This window comes from Anomaloglossus baeobatrachus, chromosome 10 (genome assembly GCF_048569485.1).
Source record: "Anomaloglossus baeobatrachus isolate aAnoBae1 chromosome 10, aAnoBae1.hap1, whole genome shotgun sequence".
NCBI classification, from domain to species: domain Eukaryota; kingdom Metazoa; phylum Chordata; class Amphibia; order Anura; family Aromobatidae; genus Anomaloglossus; species Anomaloglossus baeobatrachus.
This window is the reverse complement of record NC_134362.1, coordinates 7,934,337-7,954,196: the sequence shown is the minus strand read 5'-3', so window position 1 is coordinate 7,954,196 and position 19,860 is coordinate 7,934,337. Positions and strand designations below refer to the sequence as shown.

The 19,860-nt window shown below is 51.7% G+C and overlaps 1 protein-coding gene across 3 annotated transcripts in view; it reads left to right on the top strand.

Annotated features, from left to right (window-relative positions):
- The window catches only part of DENND2B (DENN domain containing 2B), a 386,185-nt gene that overhangs the window by 168,940 nt on the left and 197,385 nt on the right, over positions 1 to 19,860 (top strand). For all 3 annotated transcript variants that reach the window (XM_075326680.1, XM_075326681.1, XM_075326679.1), the window contains one exon: positions 16,309 to 16,413. In XM_075326680.1, coding sequence (XP_075182795.1) covers positions 16,334 to 16,413 — 80 coding nt within the window. In that variant the 5' untranslated portion in view covers positions 16,309 to 16,333. The remainder of the gene's footprint in view (positions 1 to 16,308; positions 16,414 to 19,860) is intronic.

Here is a 19,860-nt window from a genome sequence, read left to right as displayed (position 1 = left end):
GTGTACGGTGTGTGTGATGTGTACGGTGTGTGTGATGTGTACGGTGTGTGTGCTGTGTACGGTGTGTGTGATGTGTACGGTGTGTGTGATGTGTACGGTGTGTACCCCCGGCCAGAATGTGCGGCGGCTCCGGGATCTCGCACACGACGGGCCGTTGACGGGGTAATCCGGGTGTCTGAGTGCTCAGTGCCGTCCGTAGCCCATTGGCTGCCATAGAAAGCCCAATATGCAGTATAGTGTAAGGCTGACTCCCCCTGTCCCTGATTTCAGCCGGATCGTTGTTTTTTTTTTTTTTTAACATTGAAGTCTATGGAAAATGGATCTGTTAACTGATTGCTGTTTATCTGTGAAACTGATCCAGTAAGCAAAAAACTGATCCTTGATAAAAAAAAGACAAATAGACGGCTAATTAATGGATCCATTTTCCATAAATGCCAATGTTTTAAAAAAAAAACAAAAAAAAAAAAAAAACCAGATCCAGCTAGAATCAATCATTTAAAAATGGAGAAAAAAGTTGTCTGCACCAACGGATTACTGCTGGATCTAGCGGATGATCACTGCTTGATCTCACGGAGAATTACTGCTGGATCTCGCGGAGGATTACTGCTGGATCTCGCGGAGGATTACTGCTGGATCTCGCGGAGGATTACTTCTGGATCTCGCGGAGGATTACTACTGGATCTAGCGGGATGATTACTGCTGGATCTAGTGGATAATTACTGCTGTATCTCACGGATGATTACTGCTGGATCTCACGGAGGATTACTCCTGGATCTAGTGCATGATTACTGCTGAATCTCATGGAGGATTACTGCTGGATCTGGTGGATGATTACTGCTGGGTCTCGCGGATGATTACTGCTGGTGTGATACTGTCTTCTCAGCTGTGTATCTAATCTGACCATGTGTGGGTACTGTCTGCTCAGCTGTGTATCTAATCTGACCATGTGTGGTACTGTCTGCTCAGCTGTGTATCTAATCTGACCATGTGTGGTACTGTCTGCTCAGCTGTGTATCTAATCTGACCATGTGTGGTACTGTCTACTGAGCCGTGTATCTGATCCTCTCCTGTGTGATACTGTCTGCTGAGCCGTGTATCTATCCTCTCCTGTGTGATACTGTCTGCTGAGCTGTGTATCTGATCCTCTCCTGTGTGATACTGTCTGCTGAGCCGTGTATCTAATCCTCTCCTGTGTGATACTGTCTGCTGAGCTGTGTATCTAATCCTATCCTGTGTGATACTGTCTGCTGAGCCGTGTATATGATCCTCTCCTGTGTGATACTGTCTACTGAGCTGTGTATCTAATCCTCTCCTGTGTGATACTGTCTGCTGAGCTGTGTATCTAATCCTCTCCTGTGTGATACTGTCTGCTGAGCCGTGTATCTAATCCTCTCCTGTGTGATACTGTCTGCTGAGCTGTGTATCTAATCCTATCCTGTGTGGTACTGTCTACTGAGCCGTGTATCTGATCCTCTCCTGTGTGATACTGTCTGCTGAGCTGTGTATCTGATCCTCTCCTGTGTGATACTGTCTGCTGAGCTGTGTATCTAATCCTATCCTGTGTGATACTGTCTGCTGAGCCGTGTATCTAATCCTATCCTGTGTGATACTGTCTGCTGAGCCGTGTATCTAATCCTATACTGTGTGATACTGTCTGCTGAGCTGTGTATCTGATCCTATCCTGTGTGATACTGTCTGCTGAGCTGTGTATCTAATCCTCTCCTGTGTGATACTGTCTACTGAGCTGTGTATCTAATCCTCTCCTGTGTGATACTGTCTGCTGAGCTGTGTATCTGATCCTATCCTGTGTGATACTGTCTGCTGAGCTGTGTATCTAATCCTCTCCTGTGTGATACTGTTTGCTGAGCTGTGTATCTAATCCTCTCCTGTGTGATACTGTCTGCTGATCCGTGTATCTAATCCTCTCCTGTGTGATACTGTCTGCTGAGCTGTTTATTTGATCCTCTCCTGTGTGATACTGTCTGCTGAGCTGTGTATCTAATCCTCTCCTGTGTGATACTGTCTGCTGAGCTGTGTATCTAATCCTATACTGTGTGATACTGTCTGCTGAGCCGTGTATCTAATCCTATACTGTGTGATACTGTCTGCTGAGCTGTGTATGTAATCTTATCCTGTGTAATACTGTCTGGCTATGTGCGCACGTTGCGTTTTTTTCCCGCGTTAACGCTGCGTATTGAACTGCAGCATTTCAGTGCCAAATTGCATGTGTTCTGCTTCCCCAGCAAAGTCTATGAGAAGTCAGAAAATTCAATGCGCACGCTGTGTTTTTAAATGCAGCGTTTTGGATGCCAAAAATTGCTGCGGAAAAAAAAGCAGCATGTTACTTCTTTTGAGCGTTGTAGCTGCGTTCTCCACCCATTAAAATCACTGATGTGCGTCAAAATGCAACCAAAATGCACTTGGACTGCATTTTTGTTGCGTTCCGCATGCTTTTTTGACAAACAAAACGCAGGTCTTTTCAGTCTCCCTCTGTCGGTCGGTCTCTTTCTCTGTCAGTTGGTCGCTCTCACTGTCCGTTGGCCGGTCTCTCTCTCGCCCTTGTCTCTCTCTCTGTCTCTCTCTCTCTGTCCGTCGGTCGGTCTCTTCCTCCTCTCTCATACTCACCGATCACGGGCGCGGCGCTGCACGGCTGTCACAAAGCTCCAGTGGCTTTTCCTCTTTTGAAAATGCCAACCGCTCATTAATCGATCTCGTATTCCCTGCTTTCCCCGCCCACCGGCGCTTATGATTGGTTGCAGCCAGTCTATATCGTGCAGTAAAATAAATAATTAAAAAAAACGGCGTGTCCCCCCCCCCCCTTCCAATTTTAATACTAGCCAAGGTACACGGCTGAAGGCTGGTATTCTCAGGATGGGGAGCTCCACGTTATGGGGAGCCCCCCAGCCTAAAAATATCAGCCAGCAGCCGCCCGGAATTGCCACATCCATTAGATACGACAGTCCCAGGACTCTATCCGGCTCATCCCGAATTGCCTCAGTGTGGTGGCAATCGGGGTAATAAGGAGTTAATGGCAGCCCATAGCTGCCACTACGGGGTACTTTGCACACTACGACATCGCAGGTGGGGTCAAATTGAAAGTGACGCACATCCGGCGTTGTTGTCGACATCGGAGTATGTGAATCGTTTTTACTACGATTAACAAGCGCAAAAGTGTCGAAATTGTATGATCTCTGTAGTGTCGGGCATTTCCATAATATCGCTGCAGCGACAGGTGCGATGTTGTTCCTCGTTCCTGCGGCTGCACACATCGCTGTGTATAAAGCCGCAGGAGCGAGGAACATCTCCTTCCTGCGTCCCGGCTGCAATGAGGAAGGACGGAGGTGGGCGGGATGTACACATCCCGCTCATCTCCGCCCCTCCGCTTCTATTGGCCGCCTGCCGTGTGACGTCGCTGTGACGCCGCACGACCAGCCCCCTTAGGAAGGAGGTGGGTCGCCGGCCAGAGCGACGTCGCAGGGCAGGTAAGTGCGTGTGAAGCAGCCGTAGCGATAATATTCGCTACGGCAGCTATCACAAGATATCGCACCTGCGACGGGGGCGGGAACTATCGCGCTCGGCATCGCTACAATTGGCTTGCGATGTCGTAGTGTGCAAAGTACCCCTAAGTCATAGGTTAATCATGGCAGGCGTCTATGATACACCACCCCATGATTAACCTGTAAGTGAAAGTAAATAAACACCCGAAAAATCCTTTATTTGAAATGAAAGACAAAAATACACCCTCTTTCACCACTTTATTATCCCCCAAATACCCATCCAGGTCCGGCATAATCCACACGACGTCCCACGACGCTCTCAGCTCTGCTCCATGAAGCTGACAGGAGCGGCCACAGACCAGACCACTCTCTGTCAGCTCCACGCAGCAACTGAAGTGAGCCGCGCGATCAGCGATGACGTCAGTCAGGTTACTCACGGCCACCGCTGGATCCTCCAACTGTGACAGCAAGTCGCCCGAGTGACTGAATTGAGCTGTGCGATCAGTGATGACGTCACAGGTGAGCTGCGGTCTCGGTTGGAGGACTCCAGCTGTGGCCGCGGGTAACCTGAGTGACGGCAGCGCTAATCGCTCTGCTCACTTCAGTAACTCAGGTATATAGCGGTCACCGGTCAGTCCTTCACTGGTGACCGCTAATCACGACGCCACACACAGACAGAGCCACGGGATGACAATGAAGTCGGATGAAGTTCATCCAAGTTCATTCTCATCGCGCGACTCTGTCTGCTGTCAGCGAGCATGTAACAGAGCTCAATTGCCGTGGGACCGCACTGCCAGAAAATGCATCAAAAACGTATGCAAAATGCATCCAAATTGCATGCGTTTTGGATGCATTTGTTTTGACAAAAGCAGTGTTTACAGCTTTAGAGGGTGCGTTCTTTTCCGCACTGCACAGAACGCAATGTACCTCTGTTGAGCTGTGTATCTAATCCCATCCTGTGTGATACTGTCTGCTGAGCCGTGTATCTAATCTGATCATGTGTGATACTGTCTGTTGAGCTGTGTATCTAATCCTCTCCTTTGTGGTACTGTCTGCTGAGCTGTGTATCTAATCTCATCCTGTGTGATACTGTCTGCTGAGCTGTGTATCTAATCCTATCCTGTGTGGTACTGTCTGTTGAGCTGTATATCTAATACCATCCTGTGTGATACTGTCTGCTGAGCCGTGTATCTAATGCTCTCCTGTGTGATACTGTCTGCTAATCTGTGTATCTAATGCTCTCCTGTGTGATACTGTCTGCTGAGCTGTGTATCTAATGCTCTCCTGTGTGATACTGTCTGCTGAGCTGTGTATCTAATCCTCTCCTGTGTGATACTGTCTGCTGAGCTGTGTATCTAATCCTCTCCTGTGTGATACTGTCTGCTGAGCTGTGTATCTAATCCTCTCCTGTGTGGTACTGTGTGCTGAGCTGTGTATCTAATCCTCTCCTGTGTGATACTGTCTGCTGAGCCGTGTATCTAATCCTGTCCTGTGTGATACTGTCTGCTGAGCTGTGTATCTAATCCTCTCCTGTGATACTGTCTGCTGAGCCGTGTATCTAATCCTCTCCTGTGTGATACTGTCTGCTGAGCTGTGTATCTAATCCTCTCCTGTGTGATACTGTCTGCTGAGCTGTGTATCTAATCCTCTCCTGTGTGATACTGTCTGCTGAGCCATGTATCTAATCCTCTCCTGTGTGATACTGTCTGCTGAGCCGTGTATCTAATCCTCTCCTGTGTGATACTGTCTGCTGAGCTGTGTATCTAATCCTCTCCTGTGTGGTACTGTGTGCTGAGCTGTGTATCTAATCCTCTCCTGTGTGGTACTGTCTGCTGAGCTGTGTATCTAATCCTCTCCTGTGTGATACTGTCTGCTGAGCTGTGTATCTAATCCTCTCCTGTGTGGTACTGTCTGCTGAGCTGTGTATCTAATCCTCTCCTGTGTGGTACTGTCTGCTGAGCTGTGTATCTAATCCTCTCCTGTGTGGTACTGTCTGCTGAGCTGTGTATCTAATCCTCTCCTGTGTGGTACTGTCTGCTGAGCTGTGTATCTAATCCTCTCCTGTGTGGTACTGTCTGCTGAGCTGTGTATCTAATCCTCTCCTGAGTGATACTGTCTGCTGAGCTGTGTATCTAATCCTCTCCTGTGTGATACTGTCTGCTGAGCTGTGTATCTAATCCTCTCCTGAGTGATACTGTCTGCTGAGCTGTGTATCTAATCCTCTCCTGTGTGATACTGTCTGCTGAGCTGTGTATCTAATCCTCTCCTGTGTGATACTGTCTGCTGAGCTGTGTATCTAATCCTCTCCTGTGTGATACTGTCTGCTGAGCTGTGTATCTAATCCTCTCCTGTGTGGTACTGTTTGCTGAGCTGTGTATCTAATCCTCTCCTGTGTGATACTGTCTGCTGAGCTGTGTATCTAATCCTCTCCTGTGTGATACAGTCTGCTGAGCTGTGTATCTAATCCTCTCCTGTGTGATACTGTCTGCTGAGCTGTGTATCTAATCCTCTTCTGTGTGATACAGTCTGCTGAGCTGTGTATCTAATCCTCTTCTGTGTGATACAGTCTGCTGAGCTGTGTATCTAATCCTATCCTGTGTGATACTGTCTGCTGAGCTGTGTATCTAATCCTATCCTGTGTGATACTGTCTGCTGAGCTGTGTATCTAATCCTCTCCTGTGTGATACAGTCTGCTGAGCTGTGTATCTAATCCTCTCCTGTGTGATACTGTCTGCTGAGCTGTGTATCTAATCCTCTCCTGTGTGATACTGTCTGCTGAGCTGTGTATCTAATCCTCTTCTGTGTGATACAGTCTGCTGAGCTGTGTATCTAATCCTATCCTGTGTGATACTGTCTGCTGAGCTGTGTATCTAATCCTCTTCTGTGTGATACAGTCTGCTGAGCTGTGTATCTAATCCTCTCCTGTGTGATACTGTCTGCTGAGCTGTGTATCTAATCCTCTCCTGTGTGATACTGTCTGCTGAGCTGTGTATCTAATCCTCTCCTGTGTGGTACTGTTTGCTGAGCTGTGTATCTAATCCTCTCCTGTGTGATACTGTCTGCTGAGCTGTGTATCTAATCCTCTTCTGTGTGGTACTGTCTGCTGAGCTGTGTATCTAATCCTCTCCTGTGTGATACTGTCTGCTGAGCTGTGTATCTAATCCTCTCCTGTGTGGTACTGTTTGCTGAGCTGTGTATCTAATTCTCTCCTGTGTGATACTGTCTGCTGAGCTGTGTATCTAATCCTCTCCTGTGTGATACTGTCTGCTGAGCTGTGTATCTAATCCTCTCCTGTGTGATACAGTCTGCTGAGCTGTGTATCTAATCCTCTCCTGTGTGATACAGTCTGCTGAGCTGTGTATCTAATCCTCTCCTGTGTGATACTGTCTGCTGAGCTGTGTATCTAATCCTCTCCTGTGTGGTACTGTTTGCTGAGCTGTGTATCTAATCCTCTCCTGTGTGATACAGTCTGCTGAGCTGTGTATCTAATCCTCTCCTGTGTGATACTGTCTGCTGAGCTGTGTATCTAATCCTCTCCTGTGTGATACAGTCTGCTGAGCTGTGTATCTAATCCTCTCCTGTGTGATACTGTCTGCTGAGCTGTGTATCTAATCCTCTCCTGTGTGGTACTGTTTGCTGAGCTGTGTATCTAATCCTCTCCAGTGTGATACTGTCTGCTGAGCTGTGTATCTAATCCTCTCCTGAGTGATACTGTCTGCTGAGCTGTGTATCTAATCCTATCCTGTGTGATACTGTCTGCTGAGCTGTGTATCTAATCCTCTCCTGTGTGGTACTGTTTGCTGAGCTGTGTATCTAATCCTCTCCAGTGTGATACTGTCTGCTGAGCTGTGTATCTAATCCTCTCCTGTGTGATACTGTCTGCTGAGCTGTGTATCTAATCCTCTCCTGTGTGATACTGTCTGCTGAGCTGTGTATCTAATCCTCTCCTGTGTGATACTGTCTGCTGAGCTGTGTATCTAATCCTATCCTGTGTGATACTGTCTGCTGAGCTGTGTATCTAATCCTCTCCTGTGTGGTACTGTTTGCTGAGCTGTGTATCTAATCCTCTCCTGTGTGATACTGTCTGCTGAGCTGTGTATCTAATCCTCTCCTGTGTGGTACCCCCTGGTTTCCTATTATCTCTGTGATTTGCAGTTACATTCCCCACCAAATAGGGACATCTGGAGATGGAGGATTTTTTCCTTCTCTGTCACAGATTCCTTTCCGCTCTGATGTCTGAGCTCCAACAAAACATTTTATGGTTTATTAAACCGATTAAAAGCAAATCTCGTCTCCTCAGCGCGGGGCGCACGTTACTCCTCAGCGCGGGGCGCACGTCACTCCTCAGCGCGGGGCGCACGTTACTCCTCAGCGCGGGGCGCACGTTACTCCTCAGCGCGGGGCGCACGTTACTCCTCAGCGCGGGGCGCACGTTACTCCTCAGCGCGGGGCGCACGTCACTCCTCAGCGCGGGGCGCACGTTACTCCTCAGCGCGGGGCGCACGTTACTCCTCAGCGCGGGGCGCACGTTACTCCTCAGCGCGGGGCGCACGTTACTCCTCAGCGCGGGGCGCACGTTACTCCTCAGCGCGGGGCGCACGTTACTCCTCAGCGCGGGGCGCACGTCACTCCTCAGCGCGGGGCGCACGTTACTCCTCAGCGCGGGGCGCACGTTACTCCTCAGCGCGGGGCGCACGTTACTCCTCAGCGCGGGGCGCACGTTACTCCTCAGCGCGGGGCGCACGTCACTCCTCAGCGCGGGGCGCACGTTACTCCTCAGCGCGGGGCGCACGTTACTCCTCAGCGCGGGGCGCACGTTACTCCTCAGCGCGGGGCGCACGTCACTCCTCAGCGCGGGGCGCACGTCACTCCTCAGCGCGGGGCGCACGTCACTCTTCAGCGCGGGGCGCACGTCACTCCTCAGCGCGGGGCGCACGTCACTCCTCAGCGCGGGGCGCACGTCACTCCTCACTTTTTGTATTGCGGCTTAATTATATGCTGCGATCCACTTGGTGGCATCATGCGGATTTATATGAAATGGCGACAAAAACACAGATTTTGTGGAAATGAGACGCCGCAGCCCATGTGAGCCACAGGCATCTGCGCCTGTCATAGAATGCTCTAATATATCATGAGCCACAATCATCCTACTCCCATCATCAACCCGTGATGTATGGAGACACCGCCTGTCCGGGACTCCACCCTCTTATCTGCACTGATACATTGTAACAGACCCTCAGCTGTGATTGGGCAGGATGAGTTTCAACTAGTGATGAAACCAAAATATACTTCTGGATAACGGTAAAACCTCATCATCAAATATAACCTGTGAAAACCTCTCACACCGGTATACAGGCAGGTCGTCAGCAGTAATAGAGGAGGAGCCGGCGCTGTATACAAGGGGAGTGGTCTCATGTCTGATCACGTTATATCGGAGATGTCATCACCGGGGGCGGGGCTGGATATAAGGGGAGTGGTCTCATGTCTGATCACATGCCATTATGTCAGTGATGTCATCACCAGGGGCGGGGCTGTATATAAGGGGAGTGGTCTCATGTCTGATCACGTTATATCGGTGATGTCATCACCGGGGGCGGGGCTGGATATAAGGGGAGTGGTCTCATGTCTGATCACATGCCATTATGTCAGTGATGTCATCACCAGGGGCGGGGCTGTATATAAGGGGAGTGGTCTCATGTCTGATCACGTTATATCGGTGATGTCATCACCGGGGGCGGGGCTGGATATAAGGGGAGTGGTCTCATGTCTGATCACATGCCATTATGTCAGTGATGTCATCACCAGGGGCGGGGCTGTATATAAGGGGAGTGGTCTCATGTCTAATCACATGCCATTATGTCAGTGATGTCATCACCGGGGCGGGGCTGACACCTGTCACATGCATACATGTTGTCAGCAGTGATAGATGAGGGGATATTCCATGGCATATTAATCAGTCCTTTAATTTTCTTATTTCGCGCTTCCTGTGTCTAAACCTCCTGCTCATTGTCACTGGATGTGAAATCTCTTCTTCCCTTGTCAGGATACTATTGTAACAAACCCTCAGCTGTGAAGCAGGTATTAGGTGAGAATGAATGTTCATTCTCCAGGTGTATAGAAGAATGTTCCCATTCCCTGACAGCAAGCTCAGATCTTTATAAAGCAAGGAACCAAGCAAAGTGTATCATGAAATGTGAGAATTGCCTGTCATCCGCTGGTTACACTTAGTGATCGCCTGCAGCGCTGTGGCCTGCACTGATCGCGTTCTCTTTCCGCCTGGATCGTGTTCTGCTCCACATGTCGGGGGCTGCAGTCTCTGGGAAGGTGCAGTGATCGCCTGCAGCGCTGTGATCGTGTTCTCTTTCCGCGTGGATCGCGGTCTGATCTGCACGTCGGGGGCCGCGGTCTCTGGGAAGGTGCAGTGATCGCCTGCAGCGCTGTGATCGTGTTCTCTTTCCGCGTGGATCGCGGTCTGATCTGCACGTCGGGGGCCACGGTCTCTGGGAAGGTGCAGTGATCGCCTGCAGCGCAGTGATCGTGTTCTCTTTCCGCGTGGATCGCGGTCTGATCTGCACGTCGGGGGCCGCGGTCTCTGGGAAGGTGCAGTGATCGCCTGCAGCGCTGTGATTGCGTTCTCTTTCCGCTTGGATCGCGGTCTGCTCTGGACGTCGGGGGCTGCGGTCTCTGGGAAGGTGCAGTGATCGCCTGCAGCGCTGTGATCGTGTTCTCTTTCCGCCTGGATCGCGGTCTGCTCTGCACGTCGGGGGCTGCGGTCTCTGGGAAGGTGCAGTGATCGCCTGCAGCGCTGTGATCGTGTTCTCTTTCCGCCTGGATCGCGGTCTGCTCTGCACGTCGGGGGCTGCGGTCTCTGGGAAGGTGCAGTGATCGCCTGCAGCGCTGTGATCGTGTTCTCTTTCCGCGTGGATCGTGGTCTGCTCCACACGGGGGCTGCGGTCTCTGGGAAGGTGCAGTGATCGCCTGCAGCGCTGTGATCGTGTTCTCTTTCCGCCTGGATCGTGGTCTGCTCTGCACGTCGGGGGCTGCGGTCTCTGGGAAGGTGCAGCGATCGCTCCCCTTTGATGTGTTTCGGGGGCAGCGCGGTGTTTTGGGGGCTGCGGTCTCTGGGAAGGTGCAGCGATCGCTCCCCTTTGATGTGTTTCGGGGGCAGAGCGGTGTTTTGGGGGCTGCGGTCTCTGGGAAGGTGCAGCGATCGCCTGCAGCGCTGTGATCGCGTTCTCTTTCCGCCTGGATCGCGGTCTGCTCTGCACGTCGGGGGCTGCGGTCTCTGGGAAGGTGCAGCGATCGCTCCCCTTTGATGTCTTTCGGGGGCAGAGCGGTGTTTTGGGGGCTGCGGTCTCTGGGAAGGTGCAGCGATCGCTCCCCTTTGATGTGTTTCGGGGGCAGTGCGGTGTTTTGGGGGCTGCGGTCTCTGGTAAGGTGCAGTGATCGCCTGCAGCGCTGTGATCGTGTTCTCTTTCCGCCTGGATCGCGGTCTGCTCTGCACGTCGGGGGCTGCGGTCTCTGGGAAGGTGCAGCGATCGCTCCCCTTTGATGTGTTTCGGGGGCAGTGCGGTGTTTTGGGGGCTGCGGTCTCTGGGAAGGTGCAGTGATCGCCTGCAGCGCTGTGATCGTGTTCTCTTTCCGCCTGGATCGCGGTCTGCTCTGCACGTCGGGGGCTGCGGTCTCTGGGAAGGTGCAGCGATCGCTCCCCTTTGATGTGTTTCGGGGGCAGCGCGGTGTTTTGGGGGCTGCGGTCTCTGGGAAGGTGCAGTGATCGCCTGCAGCGCTGTGATCGTGTTCTCTTTCCGCCTGGATCGCGGTCTGCTCTGCACGTCGGGGGCTGCGGTCTCTGGGAAGGTGCAGTGATCACTCCCCTTTGATGTCTTTCGGGGGCAGCGCGGTGTTTTGGGGGCTGCGGTCTCTGGGAAGGTGCAGCGATCGCTCCCCTTTGATGTGTTTCGGGGGCAGAGCGGTGTTTTGGGGGCTGCGGTCTCTGGTAAGGTGCAGCGATCGCTCCCCTTTGATGTGTTTCGGGGGCAGCGCGGTGTTGCGGGGGCGGCGATGCGTCATCTGACGGCTGTTAATATTTATAGGATTATACAGGAATATAACATTTCTATTTATGGGAGCCGTAAATGTAACGTCTGAGGGGCCGGTTCGGGGATCCCCTCCCCCCACACGCTTCTTTCCTAATCATCCAAACTTAGAACATGGAAAATGGGGGGAATAAAGCGTCTGAATCGTGGGGAGGTCACATGACTGCGGTCTGAAAAACAAAAAACAATGAAATAATATTAATGGCAATATGAATAAATAAATGTGCTGTAATTATAGCCCCCCGACACCCCACTGCACCCCTCCCCCTCTGCACTAGCACTTGGCTGAACCCCACACACTGGAGTTGGAGCCGCGTCTCTGTGGATTTAGAAAAGTGATGAGATTCTCTGTGTAAATCACATTCTGAATGACGGATCTCGCCTGTAAGAAATCTTCTGTGCCTGATGACATGTAAGGTCAGCTTTACTCCAGTCACATCCAGAGCTGCGCTCAGCACAGACTCGTCTCCTTGTCTATGGGCTCTGCTGTGTTCTATAGAAAGAGATGCAGCATTATAGGAGCGAGAAGTAAAGACCTCTCCGCTGAGCTGCTGCAGTGTGATCAGGGTCACTGCATACTAACTGTACCCAGCAGAATTATCAATTCAGCTCTGGATGTGAATGGGGATCACTGATACGTCAAGATCAAACTGTGATCTGTGTTGCAAAGTATCTGTGTGACTTGTGAACATGGTTTTTTGTTAAAGTTGAATTGTCAGTTTATTAGATGTTAGAAAATATATGAACCCCAAAAGACCTAAAAAAACCCCAAACTGGGCTGTCCCTGTACATAAATGTATCTAATTTTCATCTCTTTTCTCATAAACATTATATTCCACTTTGCTTTATTATTGTGGTACTTGGTCCTTAGATATTTTTCCATAGATGTGAACTAATTACTGATGCAAAGCGGTAAATAACCTGGTCATAGACACCAAGTGTAACACAGCCACCACTAGGGGGAGCTCCCTGTATACAGAGATACATGATAAGATCCTGTCTGCAGCCACCACTAGGGGGAGCTCCCTGTATACAGAGATACATGATAATATCCTGTCTGCAGCCACCACTAGGGGGAGCTCCCTGTATACAGAGATACCTGATAAGATCCTGTCTGCAGTCACCACTAGGGGGAGCTCCCTGTATACAGAGATACATGATAAGATCCTGTCTGCAGCCACCACTAGGGGGAGCTCCCTGTATACAGAGATACATGATAAGATCCTGTCTGCAGTCACCACTAGGGGGAGCTCCCTGTATACAGAGATACATAAGATCCTGTCTGCAGTCACCACTAGGGGGAGCTCCCTGTATACAGAGATACATGATAAGATCCTGTCTGCAGTCACCACTAGGGGGAGCTCCCTGTATACAGAGATACATGATAAGATCATGTCTGCAGCCACCACTAGGGGGAGCTCCCTGTATACAGAGATACATGATAAGATCCTGTCTGCAGTCACCACTAGGGGGAGCTCCCTGTATACAGAGATACATGATAAGATCCTGTCTGCAGCCACCACTAGGGGGAGCTCCCTGTATACAGAGATACATGATAAGATCCTGTCTGCAGCCACCACTAGGGGGAGCTCCCTGTATACAGAGAAACATGATAAGATCCTGTCTGCAGCCACCACTAGGGGGAGCTCCCTGTATACAGAGATACATGATAAGATCCTGTCTGCAGCCACCACTAGGGGGAGCTCCCTGTATACAGAGATACATGATAAGATCCTGTCTGCAGTCACCACTAGGGGAGCTCCCTGTATACAGAGATACATAAGATCCTGTCTGCAGTCACCACTAGGGGGAGCTCCCTGTATACAGAGATACATGATAAGATCCTGTCTGCAGCCACCACTAGAGGGAGCTCCCTGTATACAGAGATACATGATAAGATCCTGTCTGCAGTCACCACTAGAGGGAGCTTCCTGTATACAGAGATACATGATAAGATCCTGTCTGCAGCCACCACTAGGGGGAGCTCCCTGTATACAGAGATACATAAGATCCTGTCTGCAGTCACCACTAGGGGGAGCTCCCTGTATACAGAGATACATGATAAGATCCTGTCTGCAGTCACCACTAGGGGGAGCTCCCTGTATACAGAGATACATGATAAGATCCTGTCTGCAGCCACCACTAGAGGGAGCTCCCTGTATACAGAGATACATGATAAGATTCTGTCTGCAGCCACCACTAGGGGGAGCTCCCTGTATACAGAGATACATGATAAGATCCTGTCTGCAGTCACCACTAGGGGGAGCTCCCTGTATACAGAGATACATGATAAGATCCTGTCTGCAGTCACCACTAGGGGGAGCTCCCTGTATACAGAGATACATGATAAGATCCTGTCTGCAGCCCCCACTAGGGGGAGCTCCCTGTATACATAGATACATGATAAGCTCCTGTCTGCAGCCACCACTAGAGGGAGCTCCCTGTATACAGAGATACATGATAAGATTCTGTCTGCAGCCACCACTAGGGGGAGCTCCCTGTATACAGAGATACATGATAAGATCCTGTCTGCAGTCACCACTAGGGGGAGCTCCCTGTATACAGAGATACATGATCAGATCCTGTCTGCAGCCCCCACTAGGGGGAGCTCCCTGTATACATAGATACATGATAAGCTCCTGTCTGCAGCCACCACTAGGGGGAGCTTCCTGTATACAGAGATACATAAGATCCTGTCTGCAGCCACCACTAGGGGGAGCTCCCTGTATACACAGATACATGATAAGATCCTGTCTGCAGCCCCCACTAGGGGGAGCTCCCTGTATACATAGATACATGATAAGCTCCTGTCTGCAGCCACCACTAGGGGGAGCTTCCTGTATACAGAGATACATAAGATCCTGTCTGCAGCCACTACTAGGGGGAGCTCCCTGTATACAGAGATATATGATAAGATTCTGTCTGCAGCCACCACTAGAGGGAGCTCCCTGTATACAGAGATACATGATAAGATCCTGTCTGCAGCCACCACTAGGGGGAGCTCCCTGTATACAGAGATACATGATAAGATCCTGTCTGCAGTCACCACTAGGGGGAGCTCCCTGTATACAGAGATACATGATAAGATCCTGTCTGCAGCCACCACTAGGGGGAGCTCCCTGTATACAGAGATACATGATAAGATCCTGTCTGCAGTCACCACTAGGGGGAGCTCCCTGTATACAGAGATACATGATAAGATCCTGTCTGCAGCCACCACTAGGGGGAGCTCCCTGTATACAGAGATACATGATAAGATCCTGTCTGCAGTCACCACTAGGGGGAGCTCCCTGTATACAGAGATACATGATAAGATCCTGTCTGCAGCCACCACTAGGGGGAGCTCCCTGTATACAGAGATGCATGATGAGATCCTGTCTGCAGCCTCCACTAGGGGGAGCTCCCTGTATACAGAGATACATGATAAGATCCTGTCTGTAGCCACCACTCGGGGGAGCTCCCTGTATACAGAGATACATGATAAGATCCTGTCTGCAGCCACCACTAGGGGGAGCTCCCTGTATACAGAGATACATGATAAGATCCTGTCTGCAGCCACCACTAGGGGGAGCTCCCTGTACACAGAGATACATGATAAGATCCTGTCTGCAGCCACCACTAGGGGGAGCTCCCTGTATACAGAGATACATGATAAGATCCTGTCTGCAGCCACCACTAGGGGGAGCTCCCTGTATACAGAGATACATGATAAGATCCTGTCTGCAGCCACCACTAGGGGGAGCTCCCTGTATACAGAGATAAATGATAAGATCCTGTCTGCAGTCACCACTATGGGGCGCTCCCTGTATACAGAGATACATGATAAGCTCTTGTCTGCAGCCACCACTAGGGGGAGCTCCCTGTATACAGAGATACATGATAAGATCCTGTCTGCAGCCACCACTAGGGGGAGCTCCCTGTATACAGAGATACATGATAAGATCCTGTCTGCAGCCACCACTAGGGGGAGCTCCCTGTATACATTACGCTCCTGTGTGCCCTCTACTGGTGGCTGCAGGCACTATATTGATGAATATTATTAGGCTCCTCGCTGTATACTATTGTACCTTTTCATTGCTTGGCATTAGGAGGAGCCGCTGGACATTACATTGTTGCCGGCTCCGCTCTGTGCAGATGTCGCGCAGTGTCGTCGATTGTATCTGCTGTATATTAGTGGGGTCTAGAAAATGTGTAGTTTTTTGCATTTAGGGGTGTCTTCAGATATTTTCTGACCCGTTACCGTGCGGGGGGATGATACTGGCACAGCGCAGGGTCAGAGGTGATGGTAGTCTGCAGTGGTCCAGGCTGACGGTCACATCCCGGAGGTCTGCTGTTATGTGACCTCTCGTCATTGTGAATTTCCACCGTCCTCAGGTTCAGTCCTGATGGTTGCGGCTGTTGTAGGAGCTGCAATCACTAAGCGTGTGTGGTATCAGCGCAGCATTGTCACTGGCGCAGATCACTGTGGATGATAAATCCTCTTATCACTTATAGTCACTGGGTCCCTCATAGATTTCTGCACCAAAGATACCTCTCATTCTGGAGGCCGATTATTTTGGTTTCTGATTTATTAATTTAACAATAGAAATGCAGTGAGGACTGACACATAATGCGGGGAGCGCAGCTTCCAATCATGCAGATTTGTATGTGATGTGTGACAGCGCCATGTTATCTGCTTTTGAGAAGAGTTTGTAACCCCAGTGTCTCTTTCCCAGGTCCTGAGCTCCACAGAGAGCAGAAATGACCATGACCGCCAACAAGAATGCAGCCGTCTCCCAAACTGCAGGAGGCTGTAGGATACCGCGGGATACTCTGGAACGGTAAGGGAAGAACAGCAGAAAAAGTCCTCATGGGGTGCAGGACTATGACACTCGGGGTGCAGGACTATGACACTCGGGGTGCAGGACTATGACACTCGGGGTACATGACTATGACACTCGAGGTACATGACTATGACACTCGGGGTGCAGGACTATGACACTCGGGGTGCAGGACTATGACACTCGGGGTGCAGGACTATGACACTCGGGGTACAGGACTATGACACTCGGGGTACAGGACTATGACACTCGAGATACAAGACTATGACACTCGGGGTACAGGACTATGACGCTCGGGGTACAGGACTATGACACTCGGGGTGCATGACTATGACACTCGGGGTACATGACTATGACACTCGAGGTACATGACTATGACACTCGAGGTACATGACTATGACACTCGGGGTACATGACTATGACACTCGGGGTACAGGACCATGACACTCGGGGTACATGACTATGACACTCGAGGTACATGACTATGACACTCGAGGTACATGACTATGACACTCTGGGTACAGGACTATGACACTCGGGGTGCAGGACTATGACACTCGGGGTGCAGGACTATGACACTCGGGGTGCAGGACTATGACACTCGGGGTGCAGGACTATGACACTCAGGGTACAGGACTATCACAGTGACACTCGGGGTACAGGATTCTGACACTGACACACGGGGTACAGCACTATGACACTCGGGGTACAGGACTATGACACTCGGGGTACAGGACTATGACACTCAGGGTACAGGACTATGACACTGACACTCGGTGTACAGGATTATGACACTCGGGGTACAGGATTATGACACTGGGTACAGGATTATGACACTCGGGGTACAGGATTATGACACTCGGGGTACAGGACTATGACACTCGGGGTACAGGATTATGACACTGGGTACAGGATTATGACACTCGGGGTACAGGATTATGACACTCGGGGTACAGGACTAGGACACTGACACTGGGGGTATAGGATTATGACATTGACACTCTGGGTACAGGACTATGACACTCGGGATACAAGACTATGACACTCGGGGTACAAGACTATGACACTCGGGGTACAGGACTATGACACTCGGGATACAAGACTATGACACTCGGGATACAAGACTATGACACTCGGGATACAAGACTATGACACTTGGGGTACAAGACTATGACACTCGGGGTACAAGACTATGACACTCGGGGTACATGACTATGACACTCGGGGTACATGACTATGACACTCGGGGTACATGACTATGACACTCAGGGTACAGGACTAGGACACTTGGGGTACAGGACTAGGACACTGACACTGGGGGTATAGGATTATGAGACTGACACTCGGGGTACAGGATAATGATGGCCACACTCCGCGTACAGCTCGATGATACTCTCGGCTCCGGACCCTGTTACGGGAAGTTATACTCAGTTCCTGGGCTGCAGAGCTTACAGTCTAGCAATGTCTGCAGCAGATACTATAGGGGCTTCTCCCTGTAATCTCGGGGCTCTTCTCTCCCCCGTTTTTCGTTCTTCGTCTCTTTGCTGCTTTCTCCTATGTAATATCCAGTGTCTCTTTATGAGGACAGTGATGGTAGAAGCAGCTGATGATCTGGTGCTTGATCAGGACGTGTGCTGCATATTTCACTGCATTATATGGAATATATGGGGGGACCGTGTCTACTAAGCAGTGCTGAGTCTGAGTGATGGGGCCGTGTTACGTGTACTGGGTGTATACCATAGAGCCCAGACGTGTGATCTCTGGAGAGGTCCTCAGGGTCTTCTGTCCTGCTGCATCGGTGTCTCAGCCCCTCGGGGTCTTCTCTCCTGCTGCAGTGGTGTCTTAGCCCCTCGGGGTCTTCTCTCCTGCTGCAGCGATGTCTCAGCCCCTCGGGGTCTTCTGTCCTGCTGCATCGGTGTCTCAGCCCCTCGGGGTCTTCTGTCCTGCTGCAGCGGTGTCTCAGCCCCTCGGGGTCTTCTGTCCTGCTGCATCGGTGTCTCAGCCCCTCGGGGTCTTCTGTCCTGCTGCAGCGGTGTCTCAGCCCCTCGGGGTCTTCTGTCCTTCTGCAGCGGTGTCTCAGCCCCTCGGGGTCTTCTGTCCTGCTGCATCGGTGTCTCAGCCCCTCTGGGTCTTCTCTCCTGTTGCAGCGCTGTCTCAGCCCCTCGGGGTCTTCTGTCCTGCTGCGGCGGTGTCTCAGCCCCTCGGGGTCTTCTGTCCTGCTGCAGCGGTGTCTCAGCCCCTCGGGGTCTTCTGTCCTTCTGCAGCGTTGTCTCAGCACCTCAGAGTCTTCTGTCCTGCTGCATTGCTGTCTCAGCCCCTCGGGGTCTTCTGTCCTGCTGAAGCGCTGTCTAAGCCCCTCGGGGTCTTCTGTCCTGCTGCAGGGCTGTCTCAGCCCCTCGGGGTCTTCTGTCTTGCTGTAGCGCTGTCTCAGCCCCTTGGGGTCTTCTGTCCTTCTGCAGCGGTGTCTCAGCCTTTTGGGGTCTTCTGTCCTGCTGCAGCGGTGTCTCAGCCCCTCGGGGTCTTCTCTCCTGCTGCAGCGGTGTCTCAGCCCCTCGGTGTTTTCTGTCCTTCTGCAGCGGTGTCTGAGCCCCTCCGGGTCTTCTGTCCTGCTGCAGTGGTGTCTCAGCCCCTAGGGGTCTTCTGTCCTGCTGCAGCGCTGTCTCAGCCCCTCGGGGTCTTCTGTCCTGCTGCATCGGTGTCTCAGCCCCTCGGGGTCTTCTCTCCTGCTGCAGCGGTGTCTTAGTCCCTCGGGGTCTTCTCTCCTGCTGCAGCGGTGTCTCAGCCCCTCGGGGTCTTCTGTCCTGCTGCATCGGTGTCTCAGCCCCTCGGGGTCTTCTGTCCTGCTGCAGTGGTGTCTCAGCCCCTAGGGGTCTTCTGTCCTGCTGCATCGGTGTCTCAGCCCCTCTGGGTCTTCTCTCCTGTTGCATTGGTGTCTCAGCCCCTCTGGGTCTTCTCTCCTGCTGAAGCGCTGTCTCAGCCCCTCGGGGTCTTCTGTCCTGCTGCAGGGCTGTCTCAGCCCCTCGGGGTCTTCTGTCTTGCTGCAGCGCTGTCTCAGCCCCTCGGGGTCTTCTGTCCTTCTGCAGCGGTGTCTCAGCCTTCTGGGGTCTTCTGTCCTGCTGCAGCGGTGTCTCAGCCCCTCGGGGTCTTCTGTCCTGCTGCAGCGCTGTCTCAGCCCCTCGGGGTCTTCTGTCCTGCTGCAGCGCTGTCTCAGCCCCTCGGGGTCTTCTGTCCTGCTGCAGCGGTGTCTCAGCCCCTCGGGGTCTTCTGTCCTGCTGCAGCGCTGTCTCAGCCCCTCGGGCTCTTCTGTCCTGCTGCAGCGCTGTCTCAGCCCCTCGGGGTCTTCTGTCCTGCTGCATCGGTGTCTCAGCCCCTCAGGGTCTTCTGTCCTGCTGCATTGGTGTCTCAGCCCCTCGGGGTCTTCTCTCCTGCTGAAGCGCTGTCTAAGCC